Source organism: Solanum tuberosum, unplaced genomic scaffold (assembly GCF_000226075.1).
Source record: "Solanum tuberosum cultivar DM 1-3 516 R44 unplaced genomic scaffold, SolTub_3.0 scf00240, whole genome shotgun sequence".
In the NCBI taxonomy this organism is placed as follows: domain Eukaryota; kingdom Viridiplantae; phylum Streptophyta; class Magnoliopsida; order Solanales; family Solanaceae; genus Solanum; species Solanum tuberosum.
The window spans coordinates 885,731-911,533 of record NW_006239164.1 but is presented as its reverse complement, the minus strand read 5'-3'; the positions used below and the strand labels follow the sequence as shown (position 1 = coordinate 911,533).

General features: G+C 28.1%; 2 protein-coding genes and 1 non-coding gene across 3 annotated transcripts in view; 2 read left to right on the top strand and 1 right to left on the bottom strand.

Annotated features, from left to right (window-relative positions):
- Window positions 1-4,430, top strand: part of LOC102601074 ((-)-camphene/tricyclene synthase, chloroplastic-like) — an 8,314-nt gene extending 3,884 nt beyond the window's left edge. Inside the window, exons 4-8 of the mRNA XM_006357044.1 lie at window positions 168-452; window positions 731-949; window positions 1,771-1,909; window positions 2,704-2,952; window positions 4,125-4,430. Coding sequence (XP_006357106.1) covers window positions 168-452; window positions 731-949; window positions 1,771-1,909; window positions 2,704-2,952; window positions 4,125-4,430 — 1,198 coding nt within the window. The remainder of the gene's footprint in view (window positions 1-167; window positions 453-730; window positions 950-1,770; window positions 1,910-2,703; window positions 2,953-4,124) is intronic.
- Window positions 4,431-8,118: 3,688 nt separating this feature from the next.
- Window positions 8,119-8,200, top strand: TRNAS-UGA (transfer RNA serine (anticodon UGA)). Its single transcript has one exon. It is a non-coding gene; the product is annotated as a tRNA-Ser (tRNA).
- Window positions 8,201-9,583: 1,383 nt separating this feature from the next.
- On the bottom strand, window positions 9,584-13,942 carry LOC102592044 (histidine decarboxylase-like). The gene is made up of 6 exons (XM_006357022.2): window positions 13,821-13,942; window positions 12,854-13,082; window positions 11,448-11,682; window positions 10,728-10,921; window positions 10,509-10,645; window positions 9,584-10,425 (listed from the first exon to the last, which is right to left on the bottom strand). Exons 1-6 carry the CDS (start codon window positions 13,842-13,844, stop codon window positions 9,847-9,849), a joined length of 1,398 nt encoding a protein of 465 aa, XP_006357084.1. The 5' UTR covers window positions 13,845-13,942; the 3' UTR covers window positions 9,584-9,846.
- Window positions 13,943-25,803: the final 11,861 nt, after the last annotated feature.

The window sequence follows — 25,803 nt, the reverse complement described above, 5'->3', positions numbered from 1 at the left end:
AATTAAAAAAAAAGTGTTTGAAAAATCATTTATATAAAAGATATTAAGTAGTAATTTACATCTAGAAATTTAGAAAAATAAATGGATATAGATAAAATTTATATAGATTTTAGGCCTCTAATAAAAATTTCGCTTTAGGCCACAAATTATGTTGAGCCGCCCCTGTCGATGGATACTCATGAAACCACTACTTTATTGGAGTCACATCTAAAAACTTATTTGAATAATAATAAACATGGTCATGAAGACAATTATGTGACTATTATTGAAGCATTAGTCCGCCATGCTTTGGAACTTCCTTTGCATTGCATGATGTTGAGAGTTGAGACAAGTTGGTACCTAAACATTTATGAGAAAATGACAATTTCTAATCCTCTTTTGCTTGAGCTTGCTAAGTTGGACTTCAACATTGTTCAATCAACACACCAACAAGATTTAAGATATCTATCAAGGTGAGATATGTAATATTTGTACACCTTTAAGTGTGTACAAATAGACACAAATATCCTACATGACAATTTATGTCCTACGTATATTATGTCACGTAAGACCCATATGTCTACTTGTTCAACTTTATATAAGTTTGAGTGTCTACTTGTGCACACCCAAAGTCAGAGTTAAAACAAAATTTTCTATGATCCAATTTGTACATACAATTTTATTGCTTTTGCAACCTTTAATTTTCTTGAAGCTAGATTCATCTCCAACTTTTTTCATGTTATTAATTAAGGTGGTGGAAGAGCTCATCCCTGGCAGAAAATTTGCCATTTGCAAGGGATAGAATTGTTGAAGCTTTCTTTTGGATAGTGGGGACAATGTTTGAGCCTCAATATAGTAACAGTAGAAGAATGTTGACCAAGGTGGCTGCTTTAGGTACCATCATAGATGATATTTATGATGTCTATGGCACACTTGATGAGTTGGAACTCTTCACTGATGCTGTTGAAAGGTCTGTAACTTTTATCTTTTGTTTATTTAGAAACTACATAATTAAAAACGTGCTATGTTAAGAGTCAAACTTTTTAATTTTGATCGTGAATTTACTTATTTTTGAAATAAAATTTAGAGTGAAGGATCAAAAACACATCTAAAATATTTTGGTCATTTGAGTTTCGTACCTAAACTATCGGGTGTGTGAGTTTTCTGCCTACAATTTACCAAAGATATAATACATAAATATGCCCTTTAACTTGGCTTCAGTTGGTTGCTATGCCCTCCAACTTTGGGTGTACACAAGTAGACACTTAAACTTGTATAAAATTGAACAAGTAGATACACACGTCCTATGTGACATAATATCCGTAGTAGGACGCCACATAGGACACAAAATTGTCTTGTAGGACGCTGTAGGATGAATGTGTCTATTTGATCAATTTTATACAAATTTAAGTGTCTACTTGTGCACATTCAAAGTTGGAGGGCATAGATATCAGCTGAAGTTAAGTTAAAAGACATATTTATGTATTATGTCATTCATCAAAACACATCTCAACTATCAATTGTTCAATTTTCATACCTGAACGATAATATGAAAAATAAACCGTTGATTATATAGTACCTTAGATGTGTTTTTGATCGTTCACACTAAATTTATTATATATTTAGAAACTACGTAAAAATTACTACATGTCATCACAATAAGTAACAATTCAAAATATTTAAATATTGATCGAAGAAAAACACATTTATCTCGAAATTTGAACACCGTCACATCAAAATTTTCGATTATCAAGTAAAATGTGGTTTGTGGTTGTGGTTGGTTACATTCAGAATGGATGTAAAAGCAATGGATCAACTTCCAAATTATATGAAAGTATGTTACCTTGCACTCTTCAACAGTATCACCGAAATTGCTTACGAAGTTCTCAAACAGCAAGGGATTAACATCATACCCTACCTTACAAAATCAGTAATAAAAACTTGTTTTAATCTCTAATTTGTATACCTGGAAAATGAAGCAAATATACCCGTTAATTTTGCGATTTAGAGCGAATATATTTTTTGTTAAAAGAGTGGTGTAGATATACTTGTTGTCTAACAAATGATACATATTTATCCATTGATAGACAACAAAGGTATACATGACTAGAAACAAAGAGGCTAAATTTTCTGTCGTGAATCAATGAAAAAATTGTGTTACAAAACATGATTTTTCAACCCTATTCTCATCGAAATAGTTCACTCAGAAAATGCAGAATTGGAAACATATTCCCATTAAAATACTTGGAAGCTTATTCTCAATTTTTTTTGTTAAAACACTATCCCTCTGTCAACTTTATGTGACACTTTTCTTTTTAGTTATTCCTAAAACGAACGACACATTTCTATAATTAGTTACAAATTCTTTTTAAAATGTTCATTTTATTCTTAATGAGATGACTTGTTTTAAACCACTAGTCAATAGTTATTCATTCTATTTTTAAACTTTGTGCCAAGTCAAACAACATACATGAATTGAAACTGCAGGAGTACTATTTTTTCAATACTCACTTACTCTATCAAAATATCTAGTAGAATAACCACTAAACATATTTCAATAAGAAAATAATGAATTTTTAGTAGTGACATATAGATCACTTCTTCAACGAGGAATATATTAATTCGCTATAAATCACAAAGTTAAGGAATAAATTTGCCCTTATTCCCTTTTCTCTCTATATACATATATATATATTTGATACATGCATCCATGTTATTAATTAGTGGGCAGATTTGTGCAAAGCTTTATTAAGAGAAGCAAAATGGTACTACAATGGATATACTCCAAGTCTTGAAGAATACATGGATAATGCATGGATGTCAATTGGAATTCCTGTGATAGTAATTAATGTATTCTTTTGTGTCACAAATCCAATTACCAAAGAGGCAATAGAATCCTTAAGCAAGTATCCTCACATAATTCGTTGTTCTGCTACAATTATTCGTCTTGCTGATGATTTGGCCACATCAATGGTATGTTTTTGACCCTTACATATATTCTTTCCGTCTCAAAATATTTCTGGTTTGTTTTTTTAGGTATAATATATTAATGTATTTTTTAAACTTAGCCTCGTTTTACATATATACTCTTCAACTTTGAATGTGCATAAGTAAATATTTAAGCTTATATAAAGTTGATAAAGTAAACACATGAGACTTACCTGCATGTACATGATCACGTAAATTGCAAATTGTCATGTAGGATGTCACGTAGGACGTGTGTGTCTATTTGTTCAACTTTATATAAGATATATGTCTACTTATGCACACTCAAAATTGAAGGGTATAAACATAAGCCAAGGCCAAGTTAAAAGGCATATTTATGTCTATTAAAAAACAATGATTGATATGAATATTTTTTATCATAATATTCATACTAGTTGATGTTTTAAAAAATAATTTGGAAAATAAGTAATTAATGCTAAGTGTAAATCATGGAAAATAACAATCGTCTTTTCCAATAAATAAAAGTGAAAATGTATTTTATTTTTAAAATATTAGACAAATAAAAGTAAACAAGTACTCCCTCTGTCCCCTTTTTACTTGTCCAATTTTGACTTTTTACTTACCATTTTTTGAAAAATCAAGAAAAAACAATGTTTCTTTTTACCTATTATATCCTCAATTTATTTATAGAATTAATATTTTTGAAAAAAAGGTAGAACCTCTTTAATAAATAAATTGATTTTGGAATTCTATCAATTAATAGGGGTAAAATGGTAAATTCACTGTCATTTATAATTTTCTTAATAGGTGTGTCAAGTAAAAAATGAACAAATAAATAGAGACAGAAGGAACACTACATCAAAAATGATTTTTAGTGATGATTAATTAACGACAATAACTTAATTGCCATTAAAAATGTATTTTTAGTGGCATTTAACACTCTTTGTAAATGTCCCTAAACTCTAAAGCCAATAGCGACAATAGATCCAATGTCAATTTATTAATGACGATAAATGCTTTATCACTCTTTTTTAATATGTATATTTATTACCGCTAAAAATTGTTTTTGTTATAGTGGAGTAGGATAGAAGGAGTAGTGTATATTATAGATCAATAAAAGTTGTTTACCTTATTTATTGAAGCAACCAATTCTATTATATTATGAATAGTTACCTATAATTTATTATTCTTTATTTCAGGATGAAATGGAAAGAGGTGATGTTCCCAAATCAATTCAATGTTACATGAATGATCATAAGGGTGCCTCTGAAAAAGAGGCAAGAAAACACATCAATTATTTGATAAAAGAGACATGGAAATTGCTCAACATATCTCAACATGATAATTCATTATTCTCAAAATCATTCATTGAATGTGCAATAAATATTGCAAGAACTGGACAAACCATTTACCAGCATGGAGATGGACATGGAATTCAAAATTATGAGATTAAAAATCGCATTTCCAAATTATTTTTTGAGCCCATTAAATATTCAACTCCATAAAGTCCTACCTATAATTTTTATTTTTATTTTTTACATATGCATTCTTAACGAGTTATTCTAAGTGTGTAAAAAATAAAACTATGTGTGTAATAAAAGTATCTATTGTAGGGCCATAATAATTATATTTTGCCGTCTTCTTTTCGTGCCATATGTGCTTTAAACTTTATTGTCTCTGCTTTTTGGTGTGCCTCAAGTTGAGGACTTGTGTGCTTCTATAGGATAAGGTATGAATGTGATTTCAAATAGTATGCAACTTAACGAAAACTCACAACACATAAATATATTGTTTAACTTGGTCTTAACTGGGATATATATTTCTTTCAATTTTAAGTGTACACAAGTAGACACTTAAACTTGAACAAATAGACATACACGTTCTACGTGGCATCTTATATGACAATTTGCATAAGATACACTCAAACTGATTTGTAACGTAGAACATGAGCATCTTGCTTGTTCATCTTATATGACCTCTCTCTCTCTCTCTCAATTTGGCTCTCCTCTCTCCACCCAACATGTAGCTAAACACAATAGTTTTTAATACAATTGTATTCATTGATACAAATTAGTTATATCAATTGTATTTGTGATACAATATGATATAACAAATACAATATGTATTCAACCTCTCTCTTGCCTCTCTCACATCGATCTCTCTCAAATATCATTTGTCTCTCTCCTAGCTAGTCTCTCTCGCCTCTTTCCTCCCCCAACATGTAGTTGTAAATCATAGTTAAGCAAACGATACCTATGAATCTCTAATTAAGCCCAAACTATAGTCATTTCTTCCAAGTTTTATGTGAATTTAAATGGATTGAGGCCCGGATGAACTTTATTTTCTATTTGACAAATTAAAAAATAAATATTGAGAAGTAGGTATGGTATGATAATTTTGTGCAATAATTGGCATACCTTTTTTTTCTTTTTTTGGGAATAACTACAGAAACATTACTCTCCCTATAGTTTGAAATAGTTACATGTAGTCTCACTAATTAATAATTTAATACCAGATTTCAAGTCAGATACATCTAGATACATATATGATACACTCTGAATAATATATATACATAAGGAGAGATGCATGGAGAGGGAGATGTGAGCGAGAGAGGGAACAAGTTATTTTGGGATTAACTATCTCATGATAAGTTATTTCATTATATATATGAGATAATTTACCCATTATTAAGGTATAAATGGTGGGATAAATAATCTGAAGATTACCTAATACCTTCAACCAAATGTAGGATAAAATAGACCTGCATTATATCCCTAGGATTATTGTACCTTATACCTAACATCAAACGACTCTTTAGTTATCAATACGCTTCACCCTCCTTCATGCTTGTAGTTGTTGTACACACCGTTGCAGTATACTTCTCCATATGCAGCATAAGGATACTTATAGAAGGGAATATGGTTCTCAATGTTACCTGTTAATTGAGTGGAAAGAGGATATTTGAGACTCGGAGGATAATTCATGATTTAAAGGGAATATGGTTCTCAATGTTACTTGTTCATCTTTTATGACCCCTCTCTCTCTCTCAATTTGGCTCTCCTCTCTCCACCCAACATGTAGCTAAACACAATAGTTTTTAATACAATTGTATTCATTGATACAAATTAGTTATATCAATTGTATTTGTGATACAACATGATATAACAAATACAATATGTATTCAACCTCTCTCTCGCCTCTCTCACATCGATCTCTCTCAAATATCGTTTGTCTCTCTCCTAGCTAGTCTCTCTCACCTCTTTCCTCCCCCAACATGTAGTTGTAAATCATAGTTAAGTAAACGATACCTATGAATCTCTAATTAAGCCCAAAATATAGTCATTTCTTCCAAGTTTTATGTGAATTTAAATGGATTGAGGCCCGGATGAACTTTATTTTCTATTTGACAAATTAAAAAATCAATATTGAGAAGTTGGTATGGTATGATCATTTTGTTCAATAATTGGCATACCTTTTTTTTCTTTTTTTGGGAAAAACTACATAACTACAGAAACATTACTCTCCCTATAGTTTGAAATAGTTACATGTAGTCTCACTAATTAATAATTTAGTATCAGATTTCAAGTCAGATACATCTAGATACATATATGATACACTCTGAATAATATATATACATAAGAGATGCATGGAGAGGGAGATGCGAGCGAGAGAGGGAAAGAGCTGGGAAGCAAGAGAGTCTGTGTATCTCAGATACATGTGAATCCACTTGAATATAGTGTATCTCAAGTAAATTACACTTAATTTTGACCTCATATATTGAAGATACATGTATTTGGTACGTAACTAGGCCCTAAACTAGTGGAATTTGTGTTGTTTGCTCTAATGTTTTATCATATGGCATCAATAGCCTATGTAATCGAAATTATTTTTCTTTAAATTAGAAGAAGAAAAAATTAGTACTTCTTAACGATTTCACCACACTGTTTAAATATATATATTTTTAACCAAAAAGGGCTCCTAATTTTGAGCAAAAGTGTTCCACTATTTTCTACCAAATCTTTCTACTTCCTTTTGAAGATTCAACATAACTTGGCTAGTTTTATGTTGAATGTCAAGTTACCGCAACATTCAAGTTATTTTGGGATTAACTATCTCAGGATAAGTTATTTCATTATATATGTGAGATAATTTATCCCATTAGTAAAGTATAAATGGTAGGATAAATAATCTGAAAACTACCTAATACCTTCAACCAAATGTAGGATAAAATAGACCTGCATTATATCTCTGAGATTATTATACTTTATACCTCACATCAAACGACTCTTTAGTTATCAATACGCTTCACCTTCCTTCATGCTTGTAGTTGTTGTACACACCGTTGCAGTATACTTCTCCATATGCAGCATAAGGATACTTATAGAAGGGAATATGGTTCTCAATGTTACCTGTTAATTGAGTGGAAAGAGGATATCTGAGACTCGGAGGATAATTCATGATTTAAAGCTTATGAATTCTTACCGCATTAATGAAAATTGGATTCACAATCAAATATATATGAGCAAATAGCTATTAGATTTTCGGAAACTTGAATATAAAGCTTTGGGCCATCATATTTTTTGTGCTATGAAAAATTGTTAGGGTAAAATAGAAAGCTTAAAAATGTATTATTGTTATTCAAAAAAATTACAGTCACATAAATTGAATCAGAGAGAATATATTTCTTTACTTTAATAAATAAATAAGTCTTACAGTAAAATTCATGTGCAACAATTTCCTTCAAAATGAGGAAAACAACTTCAAGTTCTACGAGTGACATTCCATATTAATTGTATCCTTTCAACACAACAACGCCATTTTCACATCCACCCTTGTAGCCCCCATTCCCACCCTCACCCCAACTCCTCTACTATATATTTATCTGAATTATATACAAATATTTTTCGTCGTACCAAACACACCCTGAAACATTTCCTCATTATGTAATTTGTGTTGGTTATAAAAGTATTTTTTTATCGAGTCTTGATTTCTTATTTTACCCTCAACATTAATTATTTATTCTCCAAAATCCAAAGGCAATACATCAATTAAGATGGATATTGTGGCAAATACCCATATTAATCGTTATTTTTTAACGAGCATGTAAAATTTAAAGTAAACAAGTGAAAGTGAACGGAACAGAGGGAGTGCTATTCATTTATATATAAACTATTGCTAGTTATACACAATAATGTCAATATGTCCGAGTGGTTAAGGAGACAGACTTGAAATCTGTTGGGCTACGCCCGCGCAGGTTCGAACCCTGCTGTTGACGTTATGTTTTTTTTCGTGTGTGTCACGTAGGACGTGTGTGTCTACTTGTTCAATTATATATACAAATTATAAGAAAATATCTACAACAAAAAAAAAATATTTAAAAATTTTGAATATAAATTTCTTTATTTTACTTGATAAACAAAAAATTACAGTATATATCATTTTGTATACATTATTATACAGTGAATATAGACTATCTGAAAGTAAAAAATTCAAAGCCCTCTCGACTATTATATATATATATTGTATAACTATGTATATTATCAACTACTATATGATCTAGGAAGGGAAGCCAATGGTAAATTATATGAAGCTCACATTTAAATTGGTAATAAGACCTAGAAGAATGTATTGATACTATATGTGTGTGGAATTGCCCAAGTTTTCACTGATTTACATTGGTAGTGCATTGAGGAAGCCTATGTATGCAAATTTAAATATTGATTTTGGTGAAACTTTACGAGTTTTCAATTTTCAAAACTAAAAAACTTTCTTGAAATGCATCTGATCACCTTGAAATAATATGCAACCCATCATCGTTAGTAAAAAATAACTAACCACATCTATAAAGAGGGTAAAATAGAGGAAATGAAACGATCTGAAGGACCAGTACATCATTGCCTACTAAACCACACGTTCATCCTCGAATGTAAAGAAATAAAAAGTACCAAAATGCTAAAAAAAATATTATAAATTTTGTTTGTTAACCAAACATTTCATAGAACATCAAACTTCAATTAATTATTTGTTCGTTATCTTTAAATATTCAAAAAATATACTATAAATTTTTGCTTTTAAAAATAATTAAAAAGTAAAACAACAAAGAAATAAACATTAATATAAACGAAATGATGAACATTTCAAAGATTTGGAGGGTTCAATGATTCGATTTTTCAACTATATATGTGTCTTATCAGAAAGAGAAGAATATTTGAATTTTTCAACTATAGTGGAGATCCTCAAATTATGCCAATTTTGAGAGTCAATGGATTGACCACTTCTATCTTTAATTAATATATAATATTCCGTATTTAATAAATTAAATTGACATCCATTTAGCAAAAAATAAATTATTCTTTAAATAAAATACTTATATGAAAAGATCTCATTATAGTTCTATAATTCAGAGTATCCTTTCTTAATTGATCTCTTTGAATTCTATATTCAAATTTTGCGATCAAATATATTCATTAAAAAAAATTAAGTATTTGTATAATCTTCTCATGTTCGAAGAAATAATTCATTAAAATAATGAATCGCCATTGATATTGACACATCCGATACTACTTCTAGTTGGCTGATAAAGTTCAAGAAGTAGTTTTTGTAAATTGGTGTTGAAAGTAAGGCAGAAAAACTTTATAGAATAATTAACACTTCACTATATCTTAAATTTCACACACATTTTTATTGCTTTATATATCTTAAAAGACTCATAATATATAAGATTTTTATCAAACCATGTATTTCCCACAACATTAGTACATTTTATGTGGTACAATACTGATTCTACATGTAGAATACAATTTTCTGTAAAAGTGGATAAATAATAAATGAAGACATAATATAAGTTACAAATTACAAAATGCCATGTCTATAAAAAGACACACTTAGTAGCAAATATATATAATTGATTTTCATAGCCCTCTATGGGATAATAAAATCAATTTTGTGGTAAGAGCAAGTACAATTTTGTGCACCAATATCACTAGCAACACAAGGAGGACTAATTCTTCCATCTTGATACCATTTTTTCCTTTGTTGAAGCAAATCAGTAATGAAACCATCAAGAGTTTCTCTAGTTATGCCTGGCATAACAATAACATGTGCCATATCTCTCACACAAGATAGTTGCCAACGACGAACGAATTCATGATCACGAGGCCTCTCGAGGACAACTATTATGCTAAGCTCATTCAGCATGACACTGATTCCTGCTTGCTGAAGACGGTCTTTTAAGTATTTAGCATTGTCAAAACATCTCTTAACATCTTTCTGGAAACCAATTTGACCTTTAGCACTTAGACTATACCATAAGAAGATCGGAGTCAAACCATTTCGACTTCCCGAAATTGTAGCATCCACAGAAGCAATATATTCAACTCTTCTTGAAAGGTTATTAATGTAACTTTTCCTTGTTATTTGAACTCCACAAGGCATTGGACATCCCAAAAACTTGTGACCAGAAATTGTCACACTTCCAATTGGCTTCTTGAAAGTAATCATCTATTATTAAAAAAATAATTATAAATGTTAGAGTTATTTTTATGTTAAGCTAATTAATATACTCTAACAAAATAAAAACTTACATTTTTAATAAAAGGAATAATAAGTCCATTAAGTGCTGCATCACAATGAATATAAAATTGATCTTGTGTATAACCACATTCTTCTAGTGTTTGAAGAATAACATCAAGGTCATCAACAGCTCCTTTAAAAGTAGTACCTATATTTAATAAAATGAAAATTATTAGAAAATGTATAAGCTTATTATAATTAATAAAAAATATCTTAATTAAAATATTTACCAATTGTAACATTAATTATTGCTGGTTTTCCCTTGTTTTGAAGTAATTTAGCTTTTAAATCAGAATAATCCATTTCTCCATTTATTGATGCATTAATATTTTCAAAATCCATTCTATACATCATTGCTGCTTTAGCCACTGAGTAATGAGAGTCTTTTGATGCATATAAAATTCCAGTTGGAAATATTTCTCTCCTGAAAAAATAAAAAAATAAATTAGACAAGTCAAAAAAATAAAATGAAACACTTTTTAATTTTATTTTAATTGTTTTCTTTAACTATATTATCTCATTCTTGACATTTTTGCCATTATATTAAAAATATTGACTTTATGATCCCAAAATAATTTTTTTCATTTGAATATATTTTTTTATAGACTTGGTGTTCAATTTTGCATAGTTGTTGAAGAAAGTGTTTTGGGCTCACGCACTCAAACTTTAAAAATTAGGATAATCTTTTTTATAATTTTCTTTTGTACTAATTTGGTTACCACCACTAACTCAAAGCTCAAGAAATTTGTTCACCAACCAAAAAAATAAAAATAAATTAAAAACTCAAAAAATTCTAATTAAAAGCATTATGAAAAAATTCTATCTTTTTCATTTGAATATAATACTTTTATATAATCAAATTGATCTGATCTAATTTAACTATAAAAAATAATTAAAATTAACTCTCGAGAATCGAAACATCAGAAACTTAGTAAAAATTAGATTCTTACCCAACCAAAATGCCATGTAAATTTCCTTCAGTACCACCATTTGTAACATAACCCCAATATTGATCTCTTTCAATTTCCCATAAATCAGCAAACCAATTTAAAACAGCCACTTCAAAATCTTTTGAATGAAAATCCACAGTATTTTGAAGAAATGGATCACCACAATTATTTAAATGGAATTGCAAAAGTGGGGCTAAATTAGCATAGTGCTCATAGCATATGTTCACTGGATAACCTGAAAAAAAAATAAAAAAAATTCAACAACTCATCATCATAAAAACAAATAAATAATTAATTATTTTTGAACAACAAAGAAAATTAATCATAGTTATGTAAAGAAAGTTTATATTTTAACATATCTAGTTTTTATTACGCTTTGATTATCGCTATAACTTGTTATGACTTATGACTATTGTTTATGATGATTTGTTAGGTTAAAGTTGTCTATTGTATTTTGTGGTGACTGTTTTCATTTCGATTCTTTCTTTCTCTATACTGTTGTTGACCCTTTTTTTTCTTTTTCTTGAGCTCAGGGTCTATCAGAAACCGTCTGGGAATACTCTACTCTTCCTGGACCCTATTTTGTAGGATAATACTAGATATGTTATTATTATTGTTGACATATTAATTTAATAATCGATGCAAGTAAGTTTTTACCATGTCAACCGTTATTTTTGACAGAATTAATTAGTCAATAATTTGAAATTGCTGAGATAGTAGTAATTTTGTCAATTAGCTATAGGAACATGCCTTAAAATTATACTTTTCAAGTTTTCAAATTAATAATTTTCATATAAGAAATTGTCAACACGACATCGTGGAACGATGTAATTGACCTAAGACTTTATAACCTTCTTGCATGTCAGCAATAGATTATGGACTCAAGTGGTGTAAGTAATCATTAATATTTATATTAAAGTAGATTGTCTACACTATTCATCGAAAAATTACTTTTATATATGTATCAAAAATATTGAACACACCCTTAGCAAAATCCTTGATTTTGCCACTATTGGGTTGCGACTCTTGCACATACCCTATATAAATACCGAATATTTATGCACCAGACTATCCTTTTGTAACAAATAGATTATGGACTCAATAACAATCATTAATACTTGTATTAAGATAGACTGTCTACATTATTCATAAAAAAAATCACTTTTTATTTACTCCGTATATTTTAAATATTGAATACACCCTTAACAAAAATCTTGATTTTGTCACTATCGGACTGCGACCCTTGCATAGATCCTTCATGAACGTGAAATATTTATGTATTAGACTATCTTCTTTTAACATATAGATAAAAGTATATAATTACTAATGATTGCGTGAATATTCTTTATACTGTCGATATATAAAACTTAAAAGTCTTACCATATTTTAAAAAAAAGAATAATTACCTATATGATAGTTGATACGTTGGGTAAGTGTATCGATATAATTCATCAATGTACAATCCAAACTAGGTCCATCATTTTTGCCTGGCTCAGTCACTGAAAGATTCAAGTTTTTTCTTGGTGTTGTAGGTGTAGATGACACCTTAAGTCTCATCATTTCACTAAAATCACCATTTACAATTAATCCAGGTGGTGCCAATCCTCTTGGAGTCACAGCTGATGGCTCAAAGTCCTAGAAAAAAAATGAACATAACTTTAGGTATTTGATCGATACCTGTTTTAGGGCTTGATTAATTTGAATTAGCACTAGAAAGTCCTATAATATGTGTATGCGGCGTTTCGATACCAGATTCATATGAACCCAATACTTTCGACATGTAGTGTAAGTTTTATATGTAAAAATTCACTATATTGTAATAAAGAGTATATATAAACCCATAACGTTAAGAATATAATAGGCTTGATGCTAAGAATTCCTACCATATAAAAGTCTACTATATTTTTACGGGCTAGGGTTTGAACCCGAAACTTCTCGTTAAATGTAGAGGGATTACTTACCACCCCACCACATTTTGTGGACTAAAGAACCATGCAAAAGACTAAAAATGATAAAACAAAGAGAAAGTCTTTTGAATGATATTAATTTTCTTTTGGTTCATTTGTCCACACAACACAAGAAATTTAAGGACATGTATACCAATCTTTCCCATTAATTTTCCAAGAAAAGGAACAAGAAACCATGCATAAAGATGAAGCAAAAAAAAGATTAACCCTCAAGTTATCAAGAAAATCCAAAGAGAAAAAATGGATATGATATATTAAGATTCTTTTAGATGCTAAAAGTATATTAATGACAACAAATTAAATTCCATAAATTGACAAACAATAATAAAACAAAAAAATTAACCACTTGAAGCCAAAAAAAGAAGAAGAATTTGCTAAGTAATATGAAGTCGAAAGAATTATATACCTTCTCAAATGATAAGCTTCCCATTCTTGAAGCTTATGTTTTTAGTTTATTTGTTAGCTTAGAATGGAAAATAATTTTGTGATAGAATTATGTATAATATCTTGAGATTATATAGGTCTAAAAGTTTGTGGGTTTGGGCACCAACCACAATTTTATTTATTTTTCCTTTCACCTTTTATCTTTTTATTCTTTTCCCCTTCACCTTTTCCTCTTGGTTTCCTTTTTTCCCAGTTTTATAAATTCAAATAATAAGTGATTGAGCACTATTGCAAAAAATAAAAAAATAAAAAAGTCATCTTGATTATTATGATTTGTGGCCAATTTTTGACCTCGTGGTACAAAAGACTTGTTAGACTTTGTTAGCCCCTTTCTCTACCAAATAAGTTGGTAGGTGAGAATTAATATAAATCCAAAAAATCAAATATTTCATGCAACAAGTGGTGATGTATATACTCGAGTTTGTAAATATAATTCATTCTTTTCTAATGTGTTATTATGATGGGGTTTTTTTAATCATATGTTCACCAACTACAAATGACAATTTTTTCTATGTTCATAACATAATATTAATAATTTTTTGATTTGATGTAATACAAGTTACAACTACTTCCTAGCTAATTTTTACTTCATGATATAAGTATCTGTGCATAATACACAGATAAACACTTAAATTTGATAATAACTGGCAATTAAACATTACTTTAATTAACTTTGAGAGTATATAAACATTTAGAGATCTTAACTCGTCTTCACTATGTTAGTTGAACAGTACTCCAACTTACAAAATGACCATCTAGACATTTTCAAAATTTATGTGTCATGTCGTGTCTGATGTCATGAGACATAGTAGGGAAGAGTTTGAATATTTATGGCTTAAGTCATCGATAGCCACTTAAAGTTATCCGCAAATTTCACCTAGACACCTTATCTTAGGCTTGTTTCAATTGAACACCTCGACTAATCAAAAAATTTACCCATCGAACACTTTATAGACAATTAGCTGAAATAAGAGAGTGTGTGTTATACACTCGCGAATGATGTGGCATAGTAACTAATCAAAAGAAGACACATGGTATTGGGCCTAGAATAACTAATAAAAAATAAATTATAATGAAAAATTATAGTATTTTTTTAGAAAGAAAAGAAAAAAGAAAACCATCCTTACCCTTTTCCTCTACCTACCCCAAAACACCATACGCGGCCATTCTTTAATCGTACTCTTATCCTCAAACATCAATTTAGATTTATTGATATTCTTTCTTCTTCTTGTGTTGTGAGTTTTTTAGAATTTGAATACATTAACAATGTCAAAGAATAATTTCAAATTCGTATTATTCTTGTTGGAAAAAATGGAGTTTCGCCGGAAATAATGAACACTAAAGTAAGAAGACGATCGATCACTGATTTCTTGTTTTTCTTTTTTGTGTCTTTATGTAATGACATTTGCTTAACATTCCATGTCAATGAAAAGGAATCCCCACTTCATCTTTTTTTTTTTTTTTGTATTTCTTTTGTTTAAAGATTTATATTTAATTTATGTTTGGGTTTAATTTGACAAAAGAGATGAACAAGGGATAAATATTTTTGGTGACAGCAGAGATAACACTTTTTCCGACGAAAAACTTAAGTTGGCCGATTTGAATGTGTGGATGGTAACAACTGATTGGGTAAGCTGGTGTATTGGAGAAAGAGAATGGCTGAAAATCGAAAAGGAAGGAGAAAGAATTGTGAATGGTGATGGCTCCAACTTGTAATGGAAAAATGGTGATGGGAGCTTTCTCAAAGAAGAAGAAGATATAAAATCTTTTTCCCTTTTTTTTTTGCTAAAAGATTATGCTACAAACACTTTGTCATGTCAGCAAAAAGGATTTAATAGGTATAAATTTCTTGCTGTCTAGGTGTTCAATAGGTACAAGTCTTAATTGAGGGGTTCAAGTGAAATATGCGGACAACTGTAAGTGGCTATTGATGACTTAAGCCAATATTTATTTGTCAGTTGAAGTATCTAAATGTACACTCTCAAATTTGAAATACTTACTTAAATGGAGGCAAAATTTAAATGTATGATTATATATTATGTCAATTAAAAAAAATATTCACTCTAGTTTTGACATCTGTCGTTGACCCACACAACTACATTTCTTACCCCTTATCGTGGGAAAATACATACTTTAGCTTCTCTATAATTAATTAAAGTGACTCATCATCCCATATATACACTACAAATTAAATATGATATTTAGCTAGACAATAAATTTGTCACTAATTATTCACTTCCCTCAACAAAAATTTTCTCCTTATGTTTACTTTTATTTATTCGCTTTAAGAATACTTATTGATATTACTCCCTCTAATTCATATTAATTAAATTATTGAGACATTTTTCATTTTTTAAATTAACTTAATTGTTCAATATTCAAGACTACTTTTTTTCCAATTTTACCCTTCATTAGTTAGTATTGGAATTAGTTATTAATTAATATTTAGTTATTTTAATCATAATTTTGATAATAATTAATAAGGGTAAAAATAGAAAGTTAAGCCTAATTTATGACTTAATCTTCTTTTCTTAAAGGGTGTGAAACACCTCAATAATTCAAATAATTTGAAATGAAGGGAGTAGTATTTTATTATAATAATCATATAATTAATTGATATTTTGTATTATATCTTACAAATATTTTAGGGAATAAGCAATTAATGCTAATAAGGTTAAAAAATGAAACCCCCCCCCCCCTCTCTATATGTGTATGTGTGTACACGTGTGTCCAATTTTACATGAATATTAAAGTAAAAATGTTGGAAGTTTTAAATCTTGCTCAAGAAGTAACTACACATGTGTTAAAAAAAAAACTTAACTTTATTTTTTTTTAAATTACATGAGATGATGTAACAATAATCCACTTTTTCTCATTATAAAAAAAAAATTGTGCGTGAAAGAACAAGTTATTCAAGTCAAAATAGTAAAAAAAAAGTTTCACCATTATTGATGATATATGACCATTTCAGAGTTACAAAATGTGTTTATTAATCATGGAAAAAGATCAAATAAAAGCCACTCAAGACCAAGTAAAAATAACTCCACTAAATGAGGATAAAATTAAATTAATTGCACCATCTTGAACCAAGTCAAAAAAATTAGGTAGTACTTTCTTTTTTTTACAATAAGCAAAACCAAAATAATAGTAATTAAAAAGATTGTTGTAATCTATTCTATTATATATTTTTAATTAATCTACACAAGAGCTTTTGCAATAGATTTAGCCAGCTGTGTTAGTTGCCTGACATGAATAGTAAGCGTGTTTAACATTAATTCAATTGTTATATTAATATTTTGATTAATATATATATAAAAGAGAAAGTTTCAATGATTATGCAAGATTTTTGGAGGTGGAACAAATGTATATTTTTAAAAGGCTTAATTTAAGTACTACTTGAGTGGAAATTTGAAAAATACTAATTACAAGTTGTGATGCAGCGGTGAGACGACTTCATTCTTAATTAGAGATTTTGAGTTTAAATTCTGGATATGGAGAAATTTTGTTGGGAGTATATATCACCATCAAATGAGTTTCGCAATGCACAATCTGAATTTAGTCGAGGCTCCAATGTGAACTTCGACATCAAATAAGAAATCAAACTAAAATAAAATAAAATAAAATAATTTAATTTAATTTGTGTAGCCCTAGCTCACATGCATCATTTCCAATTGACAATGAAAAAGCAAGTGAGATTAGGTAATAATTTGCTTATCGAAAATGAGCGGGTTGAGTTAAATTTCATTAGCTAACCACCTTTAGTTTGCACAAAAGAAAAAAAATTGGGATGGATATTTGCATTTTGTCCCCCCTTATGTATTTGTGCAGACTAATTGTTTTAGGTTTAATAAAAGAAATTCTAGACTAAAATACTCTTAAACTCAACAACAAAGATGGAAATGCCGGCAAGCGGAAATAAAAGCAGTAAATCCCATATACATGTGAATCATGCTAGATACATGTATATGGATATTTGATAAATTTTGAAATATAGATACTTAAGGAGAGAGACGAGGGACAGAGGGAGAGAGGCTAGCGAGAGAGTCAGATACAATATGTGAATTCACTTGCATATAGTGTATCCGAAACAAATTACATCAAATTTTGATCCAATATATTTGAGATACATATATCTGGATGCGTTAGATATGTATTTTGGGACCGGATATTGGTAAGAATAGTAGTTTCAAAAACTCACAAAAGACACTTAATTAATTAAACACTAAACTAGTGAAATTTGTGTTGTTTGGTCAACTTTATCTCTTAAAGCAAGAGTCAAGTTCAATCATGACTACTATTCGGATTATTCCCGACCCATCACATGGGACTCACCATAGACATAGGATATGGGCGTTGTCCAACAATTTTCCTCCCAACATCTGCCAAATGCATCATGTCATTCATGGAAATCCTACCCATAACCTTGAATATAATATCACTTGTTAAGATCAAGCGTTTACCAGGACAAACAAGCTCATCAAGCAGACATCATGTTCAATCATGACTCCAACCAAGTCATCATCAGTCCATCACTTAAACCTTACTATTGGCAGAATATTCACATTACTCAACAAATTTGATTGTTATGAGTGAGGACAATCGCGAATGAAAAAACAAGTGAGCTTAAGTAATTTGGTGAATATTTGCACAAAAAGAGATATTTTGGAATCAATATATATAGTTAATTTATCTTGGCTTAAAATACGTATAAGATAAGCAAAGCCTATGTATTCATATGTTATTTAGTACTCTACAGAAAGGGACGAATGCAGGACGGGGCAGGATGGATTTAAGGCTATGAAGGGTGGAGTGGATTTAAGGTTGTGCAGGGTGGGGAGGGATGCAAGGAGGGTTGGAGTGGTTTTAAAAAAAATTAATGTGGGGCAGGTTGTGGGTCTATGCGGTTTTATGTTATAAGTAGAGTCATAAAGCAATATCTCTTAAGATAGTTCTTTTTAAAAGTGCTAAAATATTCGAGATAGTAAATGAAAATGATTCAATCAAATATATATATAGGTAACTCATAGTATATATCTGAATCTTTGATAAATTGATGTAACCAATATGACCTAAAATCAAATCATGAAACGTAAATTAGATAAAAATGCTGAGTGAAGGTTCAATTTTATTCATCTAATATTTTAAACAAATAAGATAGATGAAAGATTGATTTTTCCTACGAATAATTTCTCAATCGAGCTCGTTACTATGAATTTATCTAATGCAATTTATGTCTTTTGTGGTTCAACTTGCTATATAAGAGTAAATTTACTTAATACATAGCAACTACATTTTTTTCTAAAAATATCAATATTATGTGGTTCAACTTGCTACATAAAACTCTTCACTTGTACTATTTCACAAATGTTGTCAAAATAAATAAATTTTGAGATTCAAATAAGTCTATCTTTGACCGTAATCATTTTGAATCGTCAATTATTGTGACTTATAATATTTTTTACGTAGTTTACAAATATATAAATTTCACTTCAAAAAATTGAAAAAGTCACACGCAAATATTTGATTAAACTTAAATTGTTTGACTTTCAAAAAACAAAAAGTGTCACATAAATTAAGATAAGAGAAGTAATATTTTGACCAATGCTTGGGCCCCTAGCGTATCCGCGGATCTCGCTTTTAGAGTCAAAATTTCACATGGAGACTCTCTCATTGTTTGGAGAAAATTTAAACTTGACTCGCTTCAATAATTACGGATTCGATAAAACTCATTTAGAAATGAAAATAACCTTCTAATCAATTAAATTTAATAATTTTTGTTTAAATTTTATATTTATATTTAATTTATTGAATATATAAAAAAATATATTGAGGAAAATTTTCAAATATATACCACTTTTGAAAATATTTTCATCACGTAGCCCAATATACATATTTGGGGGGGAAATTATTATATATATAGTATCAATCTTGTATAAACGGTATAACAAAATGTTTATACACAAATATCAGTTAAATCGTGTGTTTATGCACAAAATATAGATTACATGGTATAAATATTTTTAAAAGTAGACATGAAGCGTAATTTTTCTCGTATAATTAATTTAGGACTCGTTAATCTTAAAGAACTAGAATCTTCAAAAACATAAACTTCAAATTCTGAGTAAACTTCTAATTTCTCAACAATTTTGGCCCGAACTCTATTTATCATTTAAAAAGATTATTTGATAGATATAAATAATATATTCTAAATTTAGTAAACTTGAATTTGTAACTCAAAACTTGTACCAATAAGAGTTCTGATGAAATAGTAAGTACTCCTTCATCATCCTTAACTAGAGGCATTGGGTTCGAGTCCCTTTAGATACAACGTCGTTAGGGAGCTCTTTATCTCCTTCCCCCAATATAAGACTTTTCAACGCAAATTTAAATATAATCAAACTCGAATATACATATCAAACACCAGAACACCAAATGAAAACTTGTAACTCAAGCCTTGAAGAAAAGTCAAAATGGAAAATCTCATAATCAAATAAAAAGAATGTACTTGTTAAAAGGAAGTGGAAAATATCTAATTATGAAGATTCGAGTACGGGTCAACAGACAAAACATAAAGCAATAATTTTAATATTTATTTAAACAATTAATCAACCTTTGAATTGAGTACTTTTTCTCTCTTCACACTAATAATTAGAAATGAATATGAACTATATTGAAACTTCTTTAAAATAAAATAATATTATGATGATGCAATGTATCTATATATTTAATTAGCTGTTAAAAGATGAATACAAGTTAGGTTGCTCTCATTCCGTAGTCAGAGCTAAAATTTTAAATTTTATGGTATGAACTCGTCAATTATTAATTTTACAATTAAATATTTATATATACTTAATATAAATACAAAATTTAATAGAAGCTATATATTAATTTCGTTCAAATTTGTATTTGTAGCTATCAAAATGAATTTCACTAACTATTTTCGACAAAAAGGTTTGACACACATATATCGAGTTTAAGTTCAAATTTATTCAACTTTTCAAAAATTAGAAGACTCTCAATCAAAGTTACATAATTAACTATTGGTTCGCTATTTGAATTATAATATTATTATTTTTACCTTCGAAGGAAAATATCGATTACTAAAGAATATTTTTTATATAGGTTAATTCTAATTCTTTGTGTGAAAGGTAAGTAATTAAATTAAAGCATGACTAGAAAAGGAGTACTTGACTAGTTTTAGTGTTTGGTTCTTTGTTGAATATTTTGTAAATCCCAATATGTAACTTGTAATATTTTTATTGATTATTTTTGGTTAAAGTAATATGAAAGCAAAATTTTAGGATGGAAATATAATGCTTGACTGTTGATTCTATAATTCCAAAAAAGAAAGATGAAATTTGAAGTAGGATATTCAAATTTTGACACGAATTCACATGGAGTCAAAAAATTTAAATAAAATCTATATATTATAATAATTTTTATTACTTTTATTTCGCTAAAAGTAATAAGAGTTAGAATATTTTATTAGAATAATCCAACTAAGTAATAATGTTGTCTGCTTTAGATTTAGACTCTTAATTAATAATTAGTGGGATTTGCTAAGAATGTTAAAATTCCGCTTACTTTTATTTGTCCATATATTACCATGGTTGTACTTCTTTCAAGAGAATAATATATGAAGTGCATATTTTACTATAATACTCATGACTATTAGTATTTTAGAAAATTTAAAGAAATAATTTGAGAAATTAGTAGTAGATGTCAAGGATAAAACAAGAAAACAAATTGTCTTTTTTTTAATATGCTGAACGGGACAATAAACAAATAAAAGTGAATTAAAAAAATAATTATAATACCATTTTTAGGAATTTAACAATATGCTCAATTAGGTTTGCCAATTATAATAATAAATCATATGGAAATCACATGTCACCTTAATTAGTAATATTTGTGTTCAAGCCATGTAGTCTTAATTAGTAATAAATTCAAAACAAATAATATTACTAATGGTTAATTAGGCTCTAATATATGATAGCACATGCAATTTTAGGCAAAAATGCACAAGCCTTAGTGAAAATAATGAGTCCAAGAGGTTTAATTTATATAACGCTTTAAACAAATATTAATCACACCAATAAAAGAGATGTTAAATATTTATCGAAGTAATTATTAGACTCTAGTAACACATCTTATCAACGTATATACAATTGAATAAAGAGAATTAATATAACAAGTTGGACTACTACATTTATAATATACAATTAATTAGAAGTATCTAAGAAATATTTCAAAGATTTTGGTTAGAGAAAAAGGTCTTTAATTTATTTTTTTCTGTCTCAATTTATGTGATGATATTTGATTTGACATAAAATTTTCTTTCTCAATTTATGTGATGTTATTTGATTTGACATAAAATTAAAAAAAAAAAAATCAAAACAGTTGGTCTAAAACAAAGTCATAGATATTTCTACGACTATAAATCATCCCACTATGGTAAAATAGACATTTTAAGGTAAATTATTACTAAATTTAAAAATGTGTCATTATATTTTTAGATCGACTAAAAAGGAATGTATGGATTATCATTTTAAGAAGACGTGATTTGTATAACCTTATCCAGTGTGCGGAGCCAGCTTGATTAAAAAATTTTAAAATATAAAGAAGTAAACACACGAACTAGTCAAATGGGAGATCCAACATATATTACATAAACACAAAAAAAAAATTAAATCGTATATAAATAATATAATTTTTCTATGAATAAATTCAGACGACCCCCTAGCATCAAGCTAGCTCAACCCTAACCCTATCAAAGTTGGTAAAAGTTTTTATAACCTTAGATTAACATTACACTGTATGACTGAACTTGTTAACTCTGAGTCCATCGTAAGTCGGTAACCTTCTTCATCAATCATCACCTTTATTTAACACACATATATATATATATATTGAATGAAAGTTTGGTAGGGAAAAATTGTAGCTACATAACCTACCAAGAAAACGATATTTTTTAGCCAAAAAAAGCCACATAATGTTTCATAAAAAAATATGTAATATGTGGACATATATACATAGTCAAATATTTCAAATTTTTTTCTTTTGTTTATTAAGAGTGACACGACTAATAAAAAAACTTACCAACCCTACCTATAATAATAAATAGTACGGAAAGTCATAAAAAATGCTCATGTCATGCCCCACGTAAATATGACTTTTAAGTTTAAATGGATTTAAGAAAATATAGTTTAACAAGTGGTACATACATACTTTATCGTATAATAAACAAAATTATGATTAGAGGTCACAAGGTAAACAATTAAATAAAAGAGGGATTGAGTTTTTAGTATATTGGTCGGGTCTGGAGGGGAAAAGATAGATGAGATATTTTTTAAAAGACATTTGACATTTTTGGAATTAAAATAAAAATATTTTAAAATATTGTTTTAATTTAGTAAATGTAGGTATGTTAACGAAAAGTGTAATATGCATTATTGGTTAAACGATAATGATATATATGCACCACTTGTTAGATGATGCCATGATGGAGTATATATATGCACTATTTTCTTAAGGAAGGGTATATTTGTCCAATATCCATTCTTTTAATTAACTAAATACGAAATGTTTATATTAAATAAATAATACATTTTTAGATCAAATTTATCATTTTTTTAATCTATTAAATAAAAAAAATGTTCTAAACATATTATAAATGCCTAAAAATGTCCTTCAAACTTGCCCCTAACGTTATTTTCAGGCGTAAAATTGTCCTTTCATTAACAATATAATTATATAATATTTAATTAAATTTTAATCAAACACGTGACCTTAATTATTAGTCCACATAATCCTTTATTAATTACTTTCTCCATTTTAATTTATTTGTCTTGCTTTCCTTTTCTAACAACTTCTTAATTATAACTTTCTACATAATATGTTTAAGATAACAATATTAAAGTATAATTTGGTAAGTTCTACAAAGTACACATCAAGAACTTAAGATCATGAGATTTAAATATGTTAAGGACATTTATAATCTAATAGGTAGAAGGAATGTAATACTTTATTTGTTTCAAATTGTTTGTCTTACGTACTTTCCTGGTTAGTTTTCTTACAAATGAATATTTCTTTCTTAATTTTATAACTTTTTATTTTAACAATCTTGCATGATATATTTAAGATGATAAGATTTAAATGGCTAGTTTAATATCATAATATTCAAAAGTTTTCTTTATTTTCTTAAATTTTGTAACGAGTCAAACTACTAAGACAAACAAATTATAATGAATGAAGTAAATTGTTATACCATTTATGTAATTTAATTTGTTATAGGAGATTACTTAACATTTGATTCTAAAATATATAACTAATAATATTAAATAAAATTATTTATAATTATCTTTTAAGTAACTCGTTAAACTCATTAAAAGAGTTACAATAAGTGATTTTAAATTTATGAGTTATACTCTCACACCCGTCTAATGCATGAATTAATTATACAAAGATTATTGAGTAAAAATTATTAATCAGTAAATAATATAAGATTTATTCTATCAATGGTTATTCTTATTCATATCCACACATTCTTATTTTATACTTTATCCTCTATAAAATAATAATTAGATTCTCGTATAACTTATACATCTATTGACTAGTAATGTGGGAGTTTAATAAAACTAATTACCAAACTACATAATAAAGTTACATGATGATTTTGTTGTTTTACGACCAATTAAATCAAATATTATACTTCATTACTAAAATAAAATTTTATATATCCTAAGAGTTGTTAATTCGTTAAACCTACTATCAGATATTAAGTAGGGGAAGGAATAATCAATTAAATACTACTAATTTCTTTGACAATTGCTACCATGCCAGTAATATATAAAACCAAAAAATAAAGTCATTAGAAATTATATGAAAATGAAAAAAAATTAAATAGTTTAAGTAATTTGGTAGGATTAAATATAGCTCTATACCATGAGAAATTGCTCATAATTATTTTATTAATAATATTCCCCTAGTCAAGTTAGTTTTATAAATATTTTTATTTGTTGACTGTTTTTTAAAATAAGAGTAGCAATAAACAAACAAACAAACAAAAAACATTATCAAGAAGGAAGTGAATATGTATTTTAATTTGACCAATTTTGTTTTTTCTTGAAAAATACACACGAGTTAAATCAAAACAATTTTTTAATTATATTTGTATATATGTTGAACAATCAAATATTGTTAATTGTAATTAAATTCCATATATTGTTACAATGAAGATGTCACTAAAATAAATTCAACATTCAATTTTGTTTTTCCCCCTATTGTATGTAGCCCATGCTCACATGTTACATTCACATCAAACATGTGAAAGTACCTGATCAAAGACAGGTACAAGATTTGAAAGTTTTGAGTGAATTAAACAAAAAGAATACAACAATATATATATATATATATATATATATATATATATATATATCACATTCCTTAATATAAAAAATTGTCATAACAGTTAGTCGATAGAATGACAAGTACTTCTCAATCTTTAATCATAAATATCACATCGAGTCCTAAAAAATAAAAACACAAATGCAGTTTTAATAAAAAGTGTTTACCTTATATATATCCCTCAATGTGAACTTTCAGACGCAAATCTCAACCCGATCAAAAAGCTAGTACAACATATATTTTCTTGGTCTTGGCCTGCAGGTAGAAGTCTTCAACTGCTGAATATACTCATAAATGCATGGACTACAAACATACCAACTAAAAACTATGTTGCCACCAACGTATTAAATACAAATATCAAGTATATATTTTAAATAAAATGGCTTTTCATTTTTATTTGTCATTTTTAACATATCAAAAAATATAATTATTTTTTCTTTATTTTATCCTCAATATTGATTACTTATTTTTCTAAATTATTTTTCAAGACGTGCAAAATTAAAGTATGTGAACAAGTAATGATAAACGGAGGGGGTAAA

What these genes read in the sequence shown, in the direction of transcription:
- LOC102592044 (XM_006357022.2), bottom strand. Translation starts at nt 13,844, where the DNA reads ATGGGAAGCTTATCATTTGAGAAG. An exon ending in GAAGCTTATCATTTGAGAAG is followed by an intron (nt 13,083 to 13,820) that starts GTATATAATTCT and finishes TTTTTTTTCTAG; the next exon opens with GACTTTGAGCCATCAGCTGT. An exon ending in TTATTCCTTTTATTAAAAAT is followed by an intron (nt 10,426 to 10,508) that starts GTAAGTTTTTAT and finishes TTTTAATAATAG; the next exon opens with ATGATTACTTTCAAGAAGCC.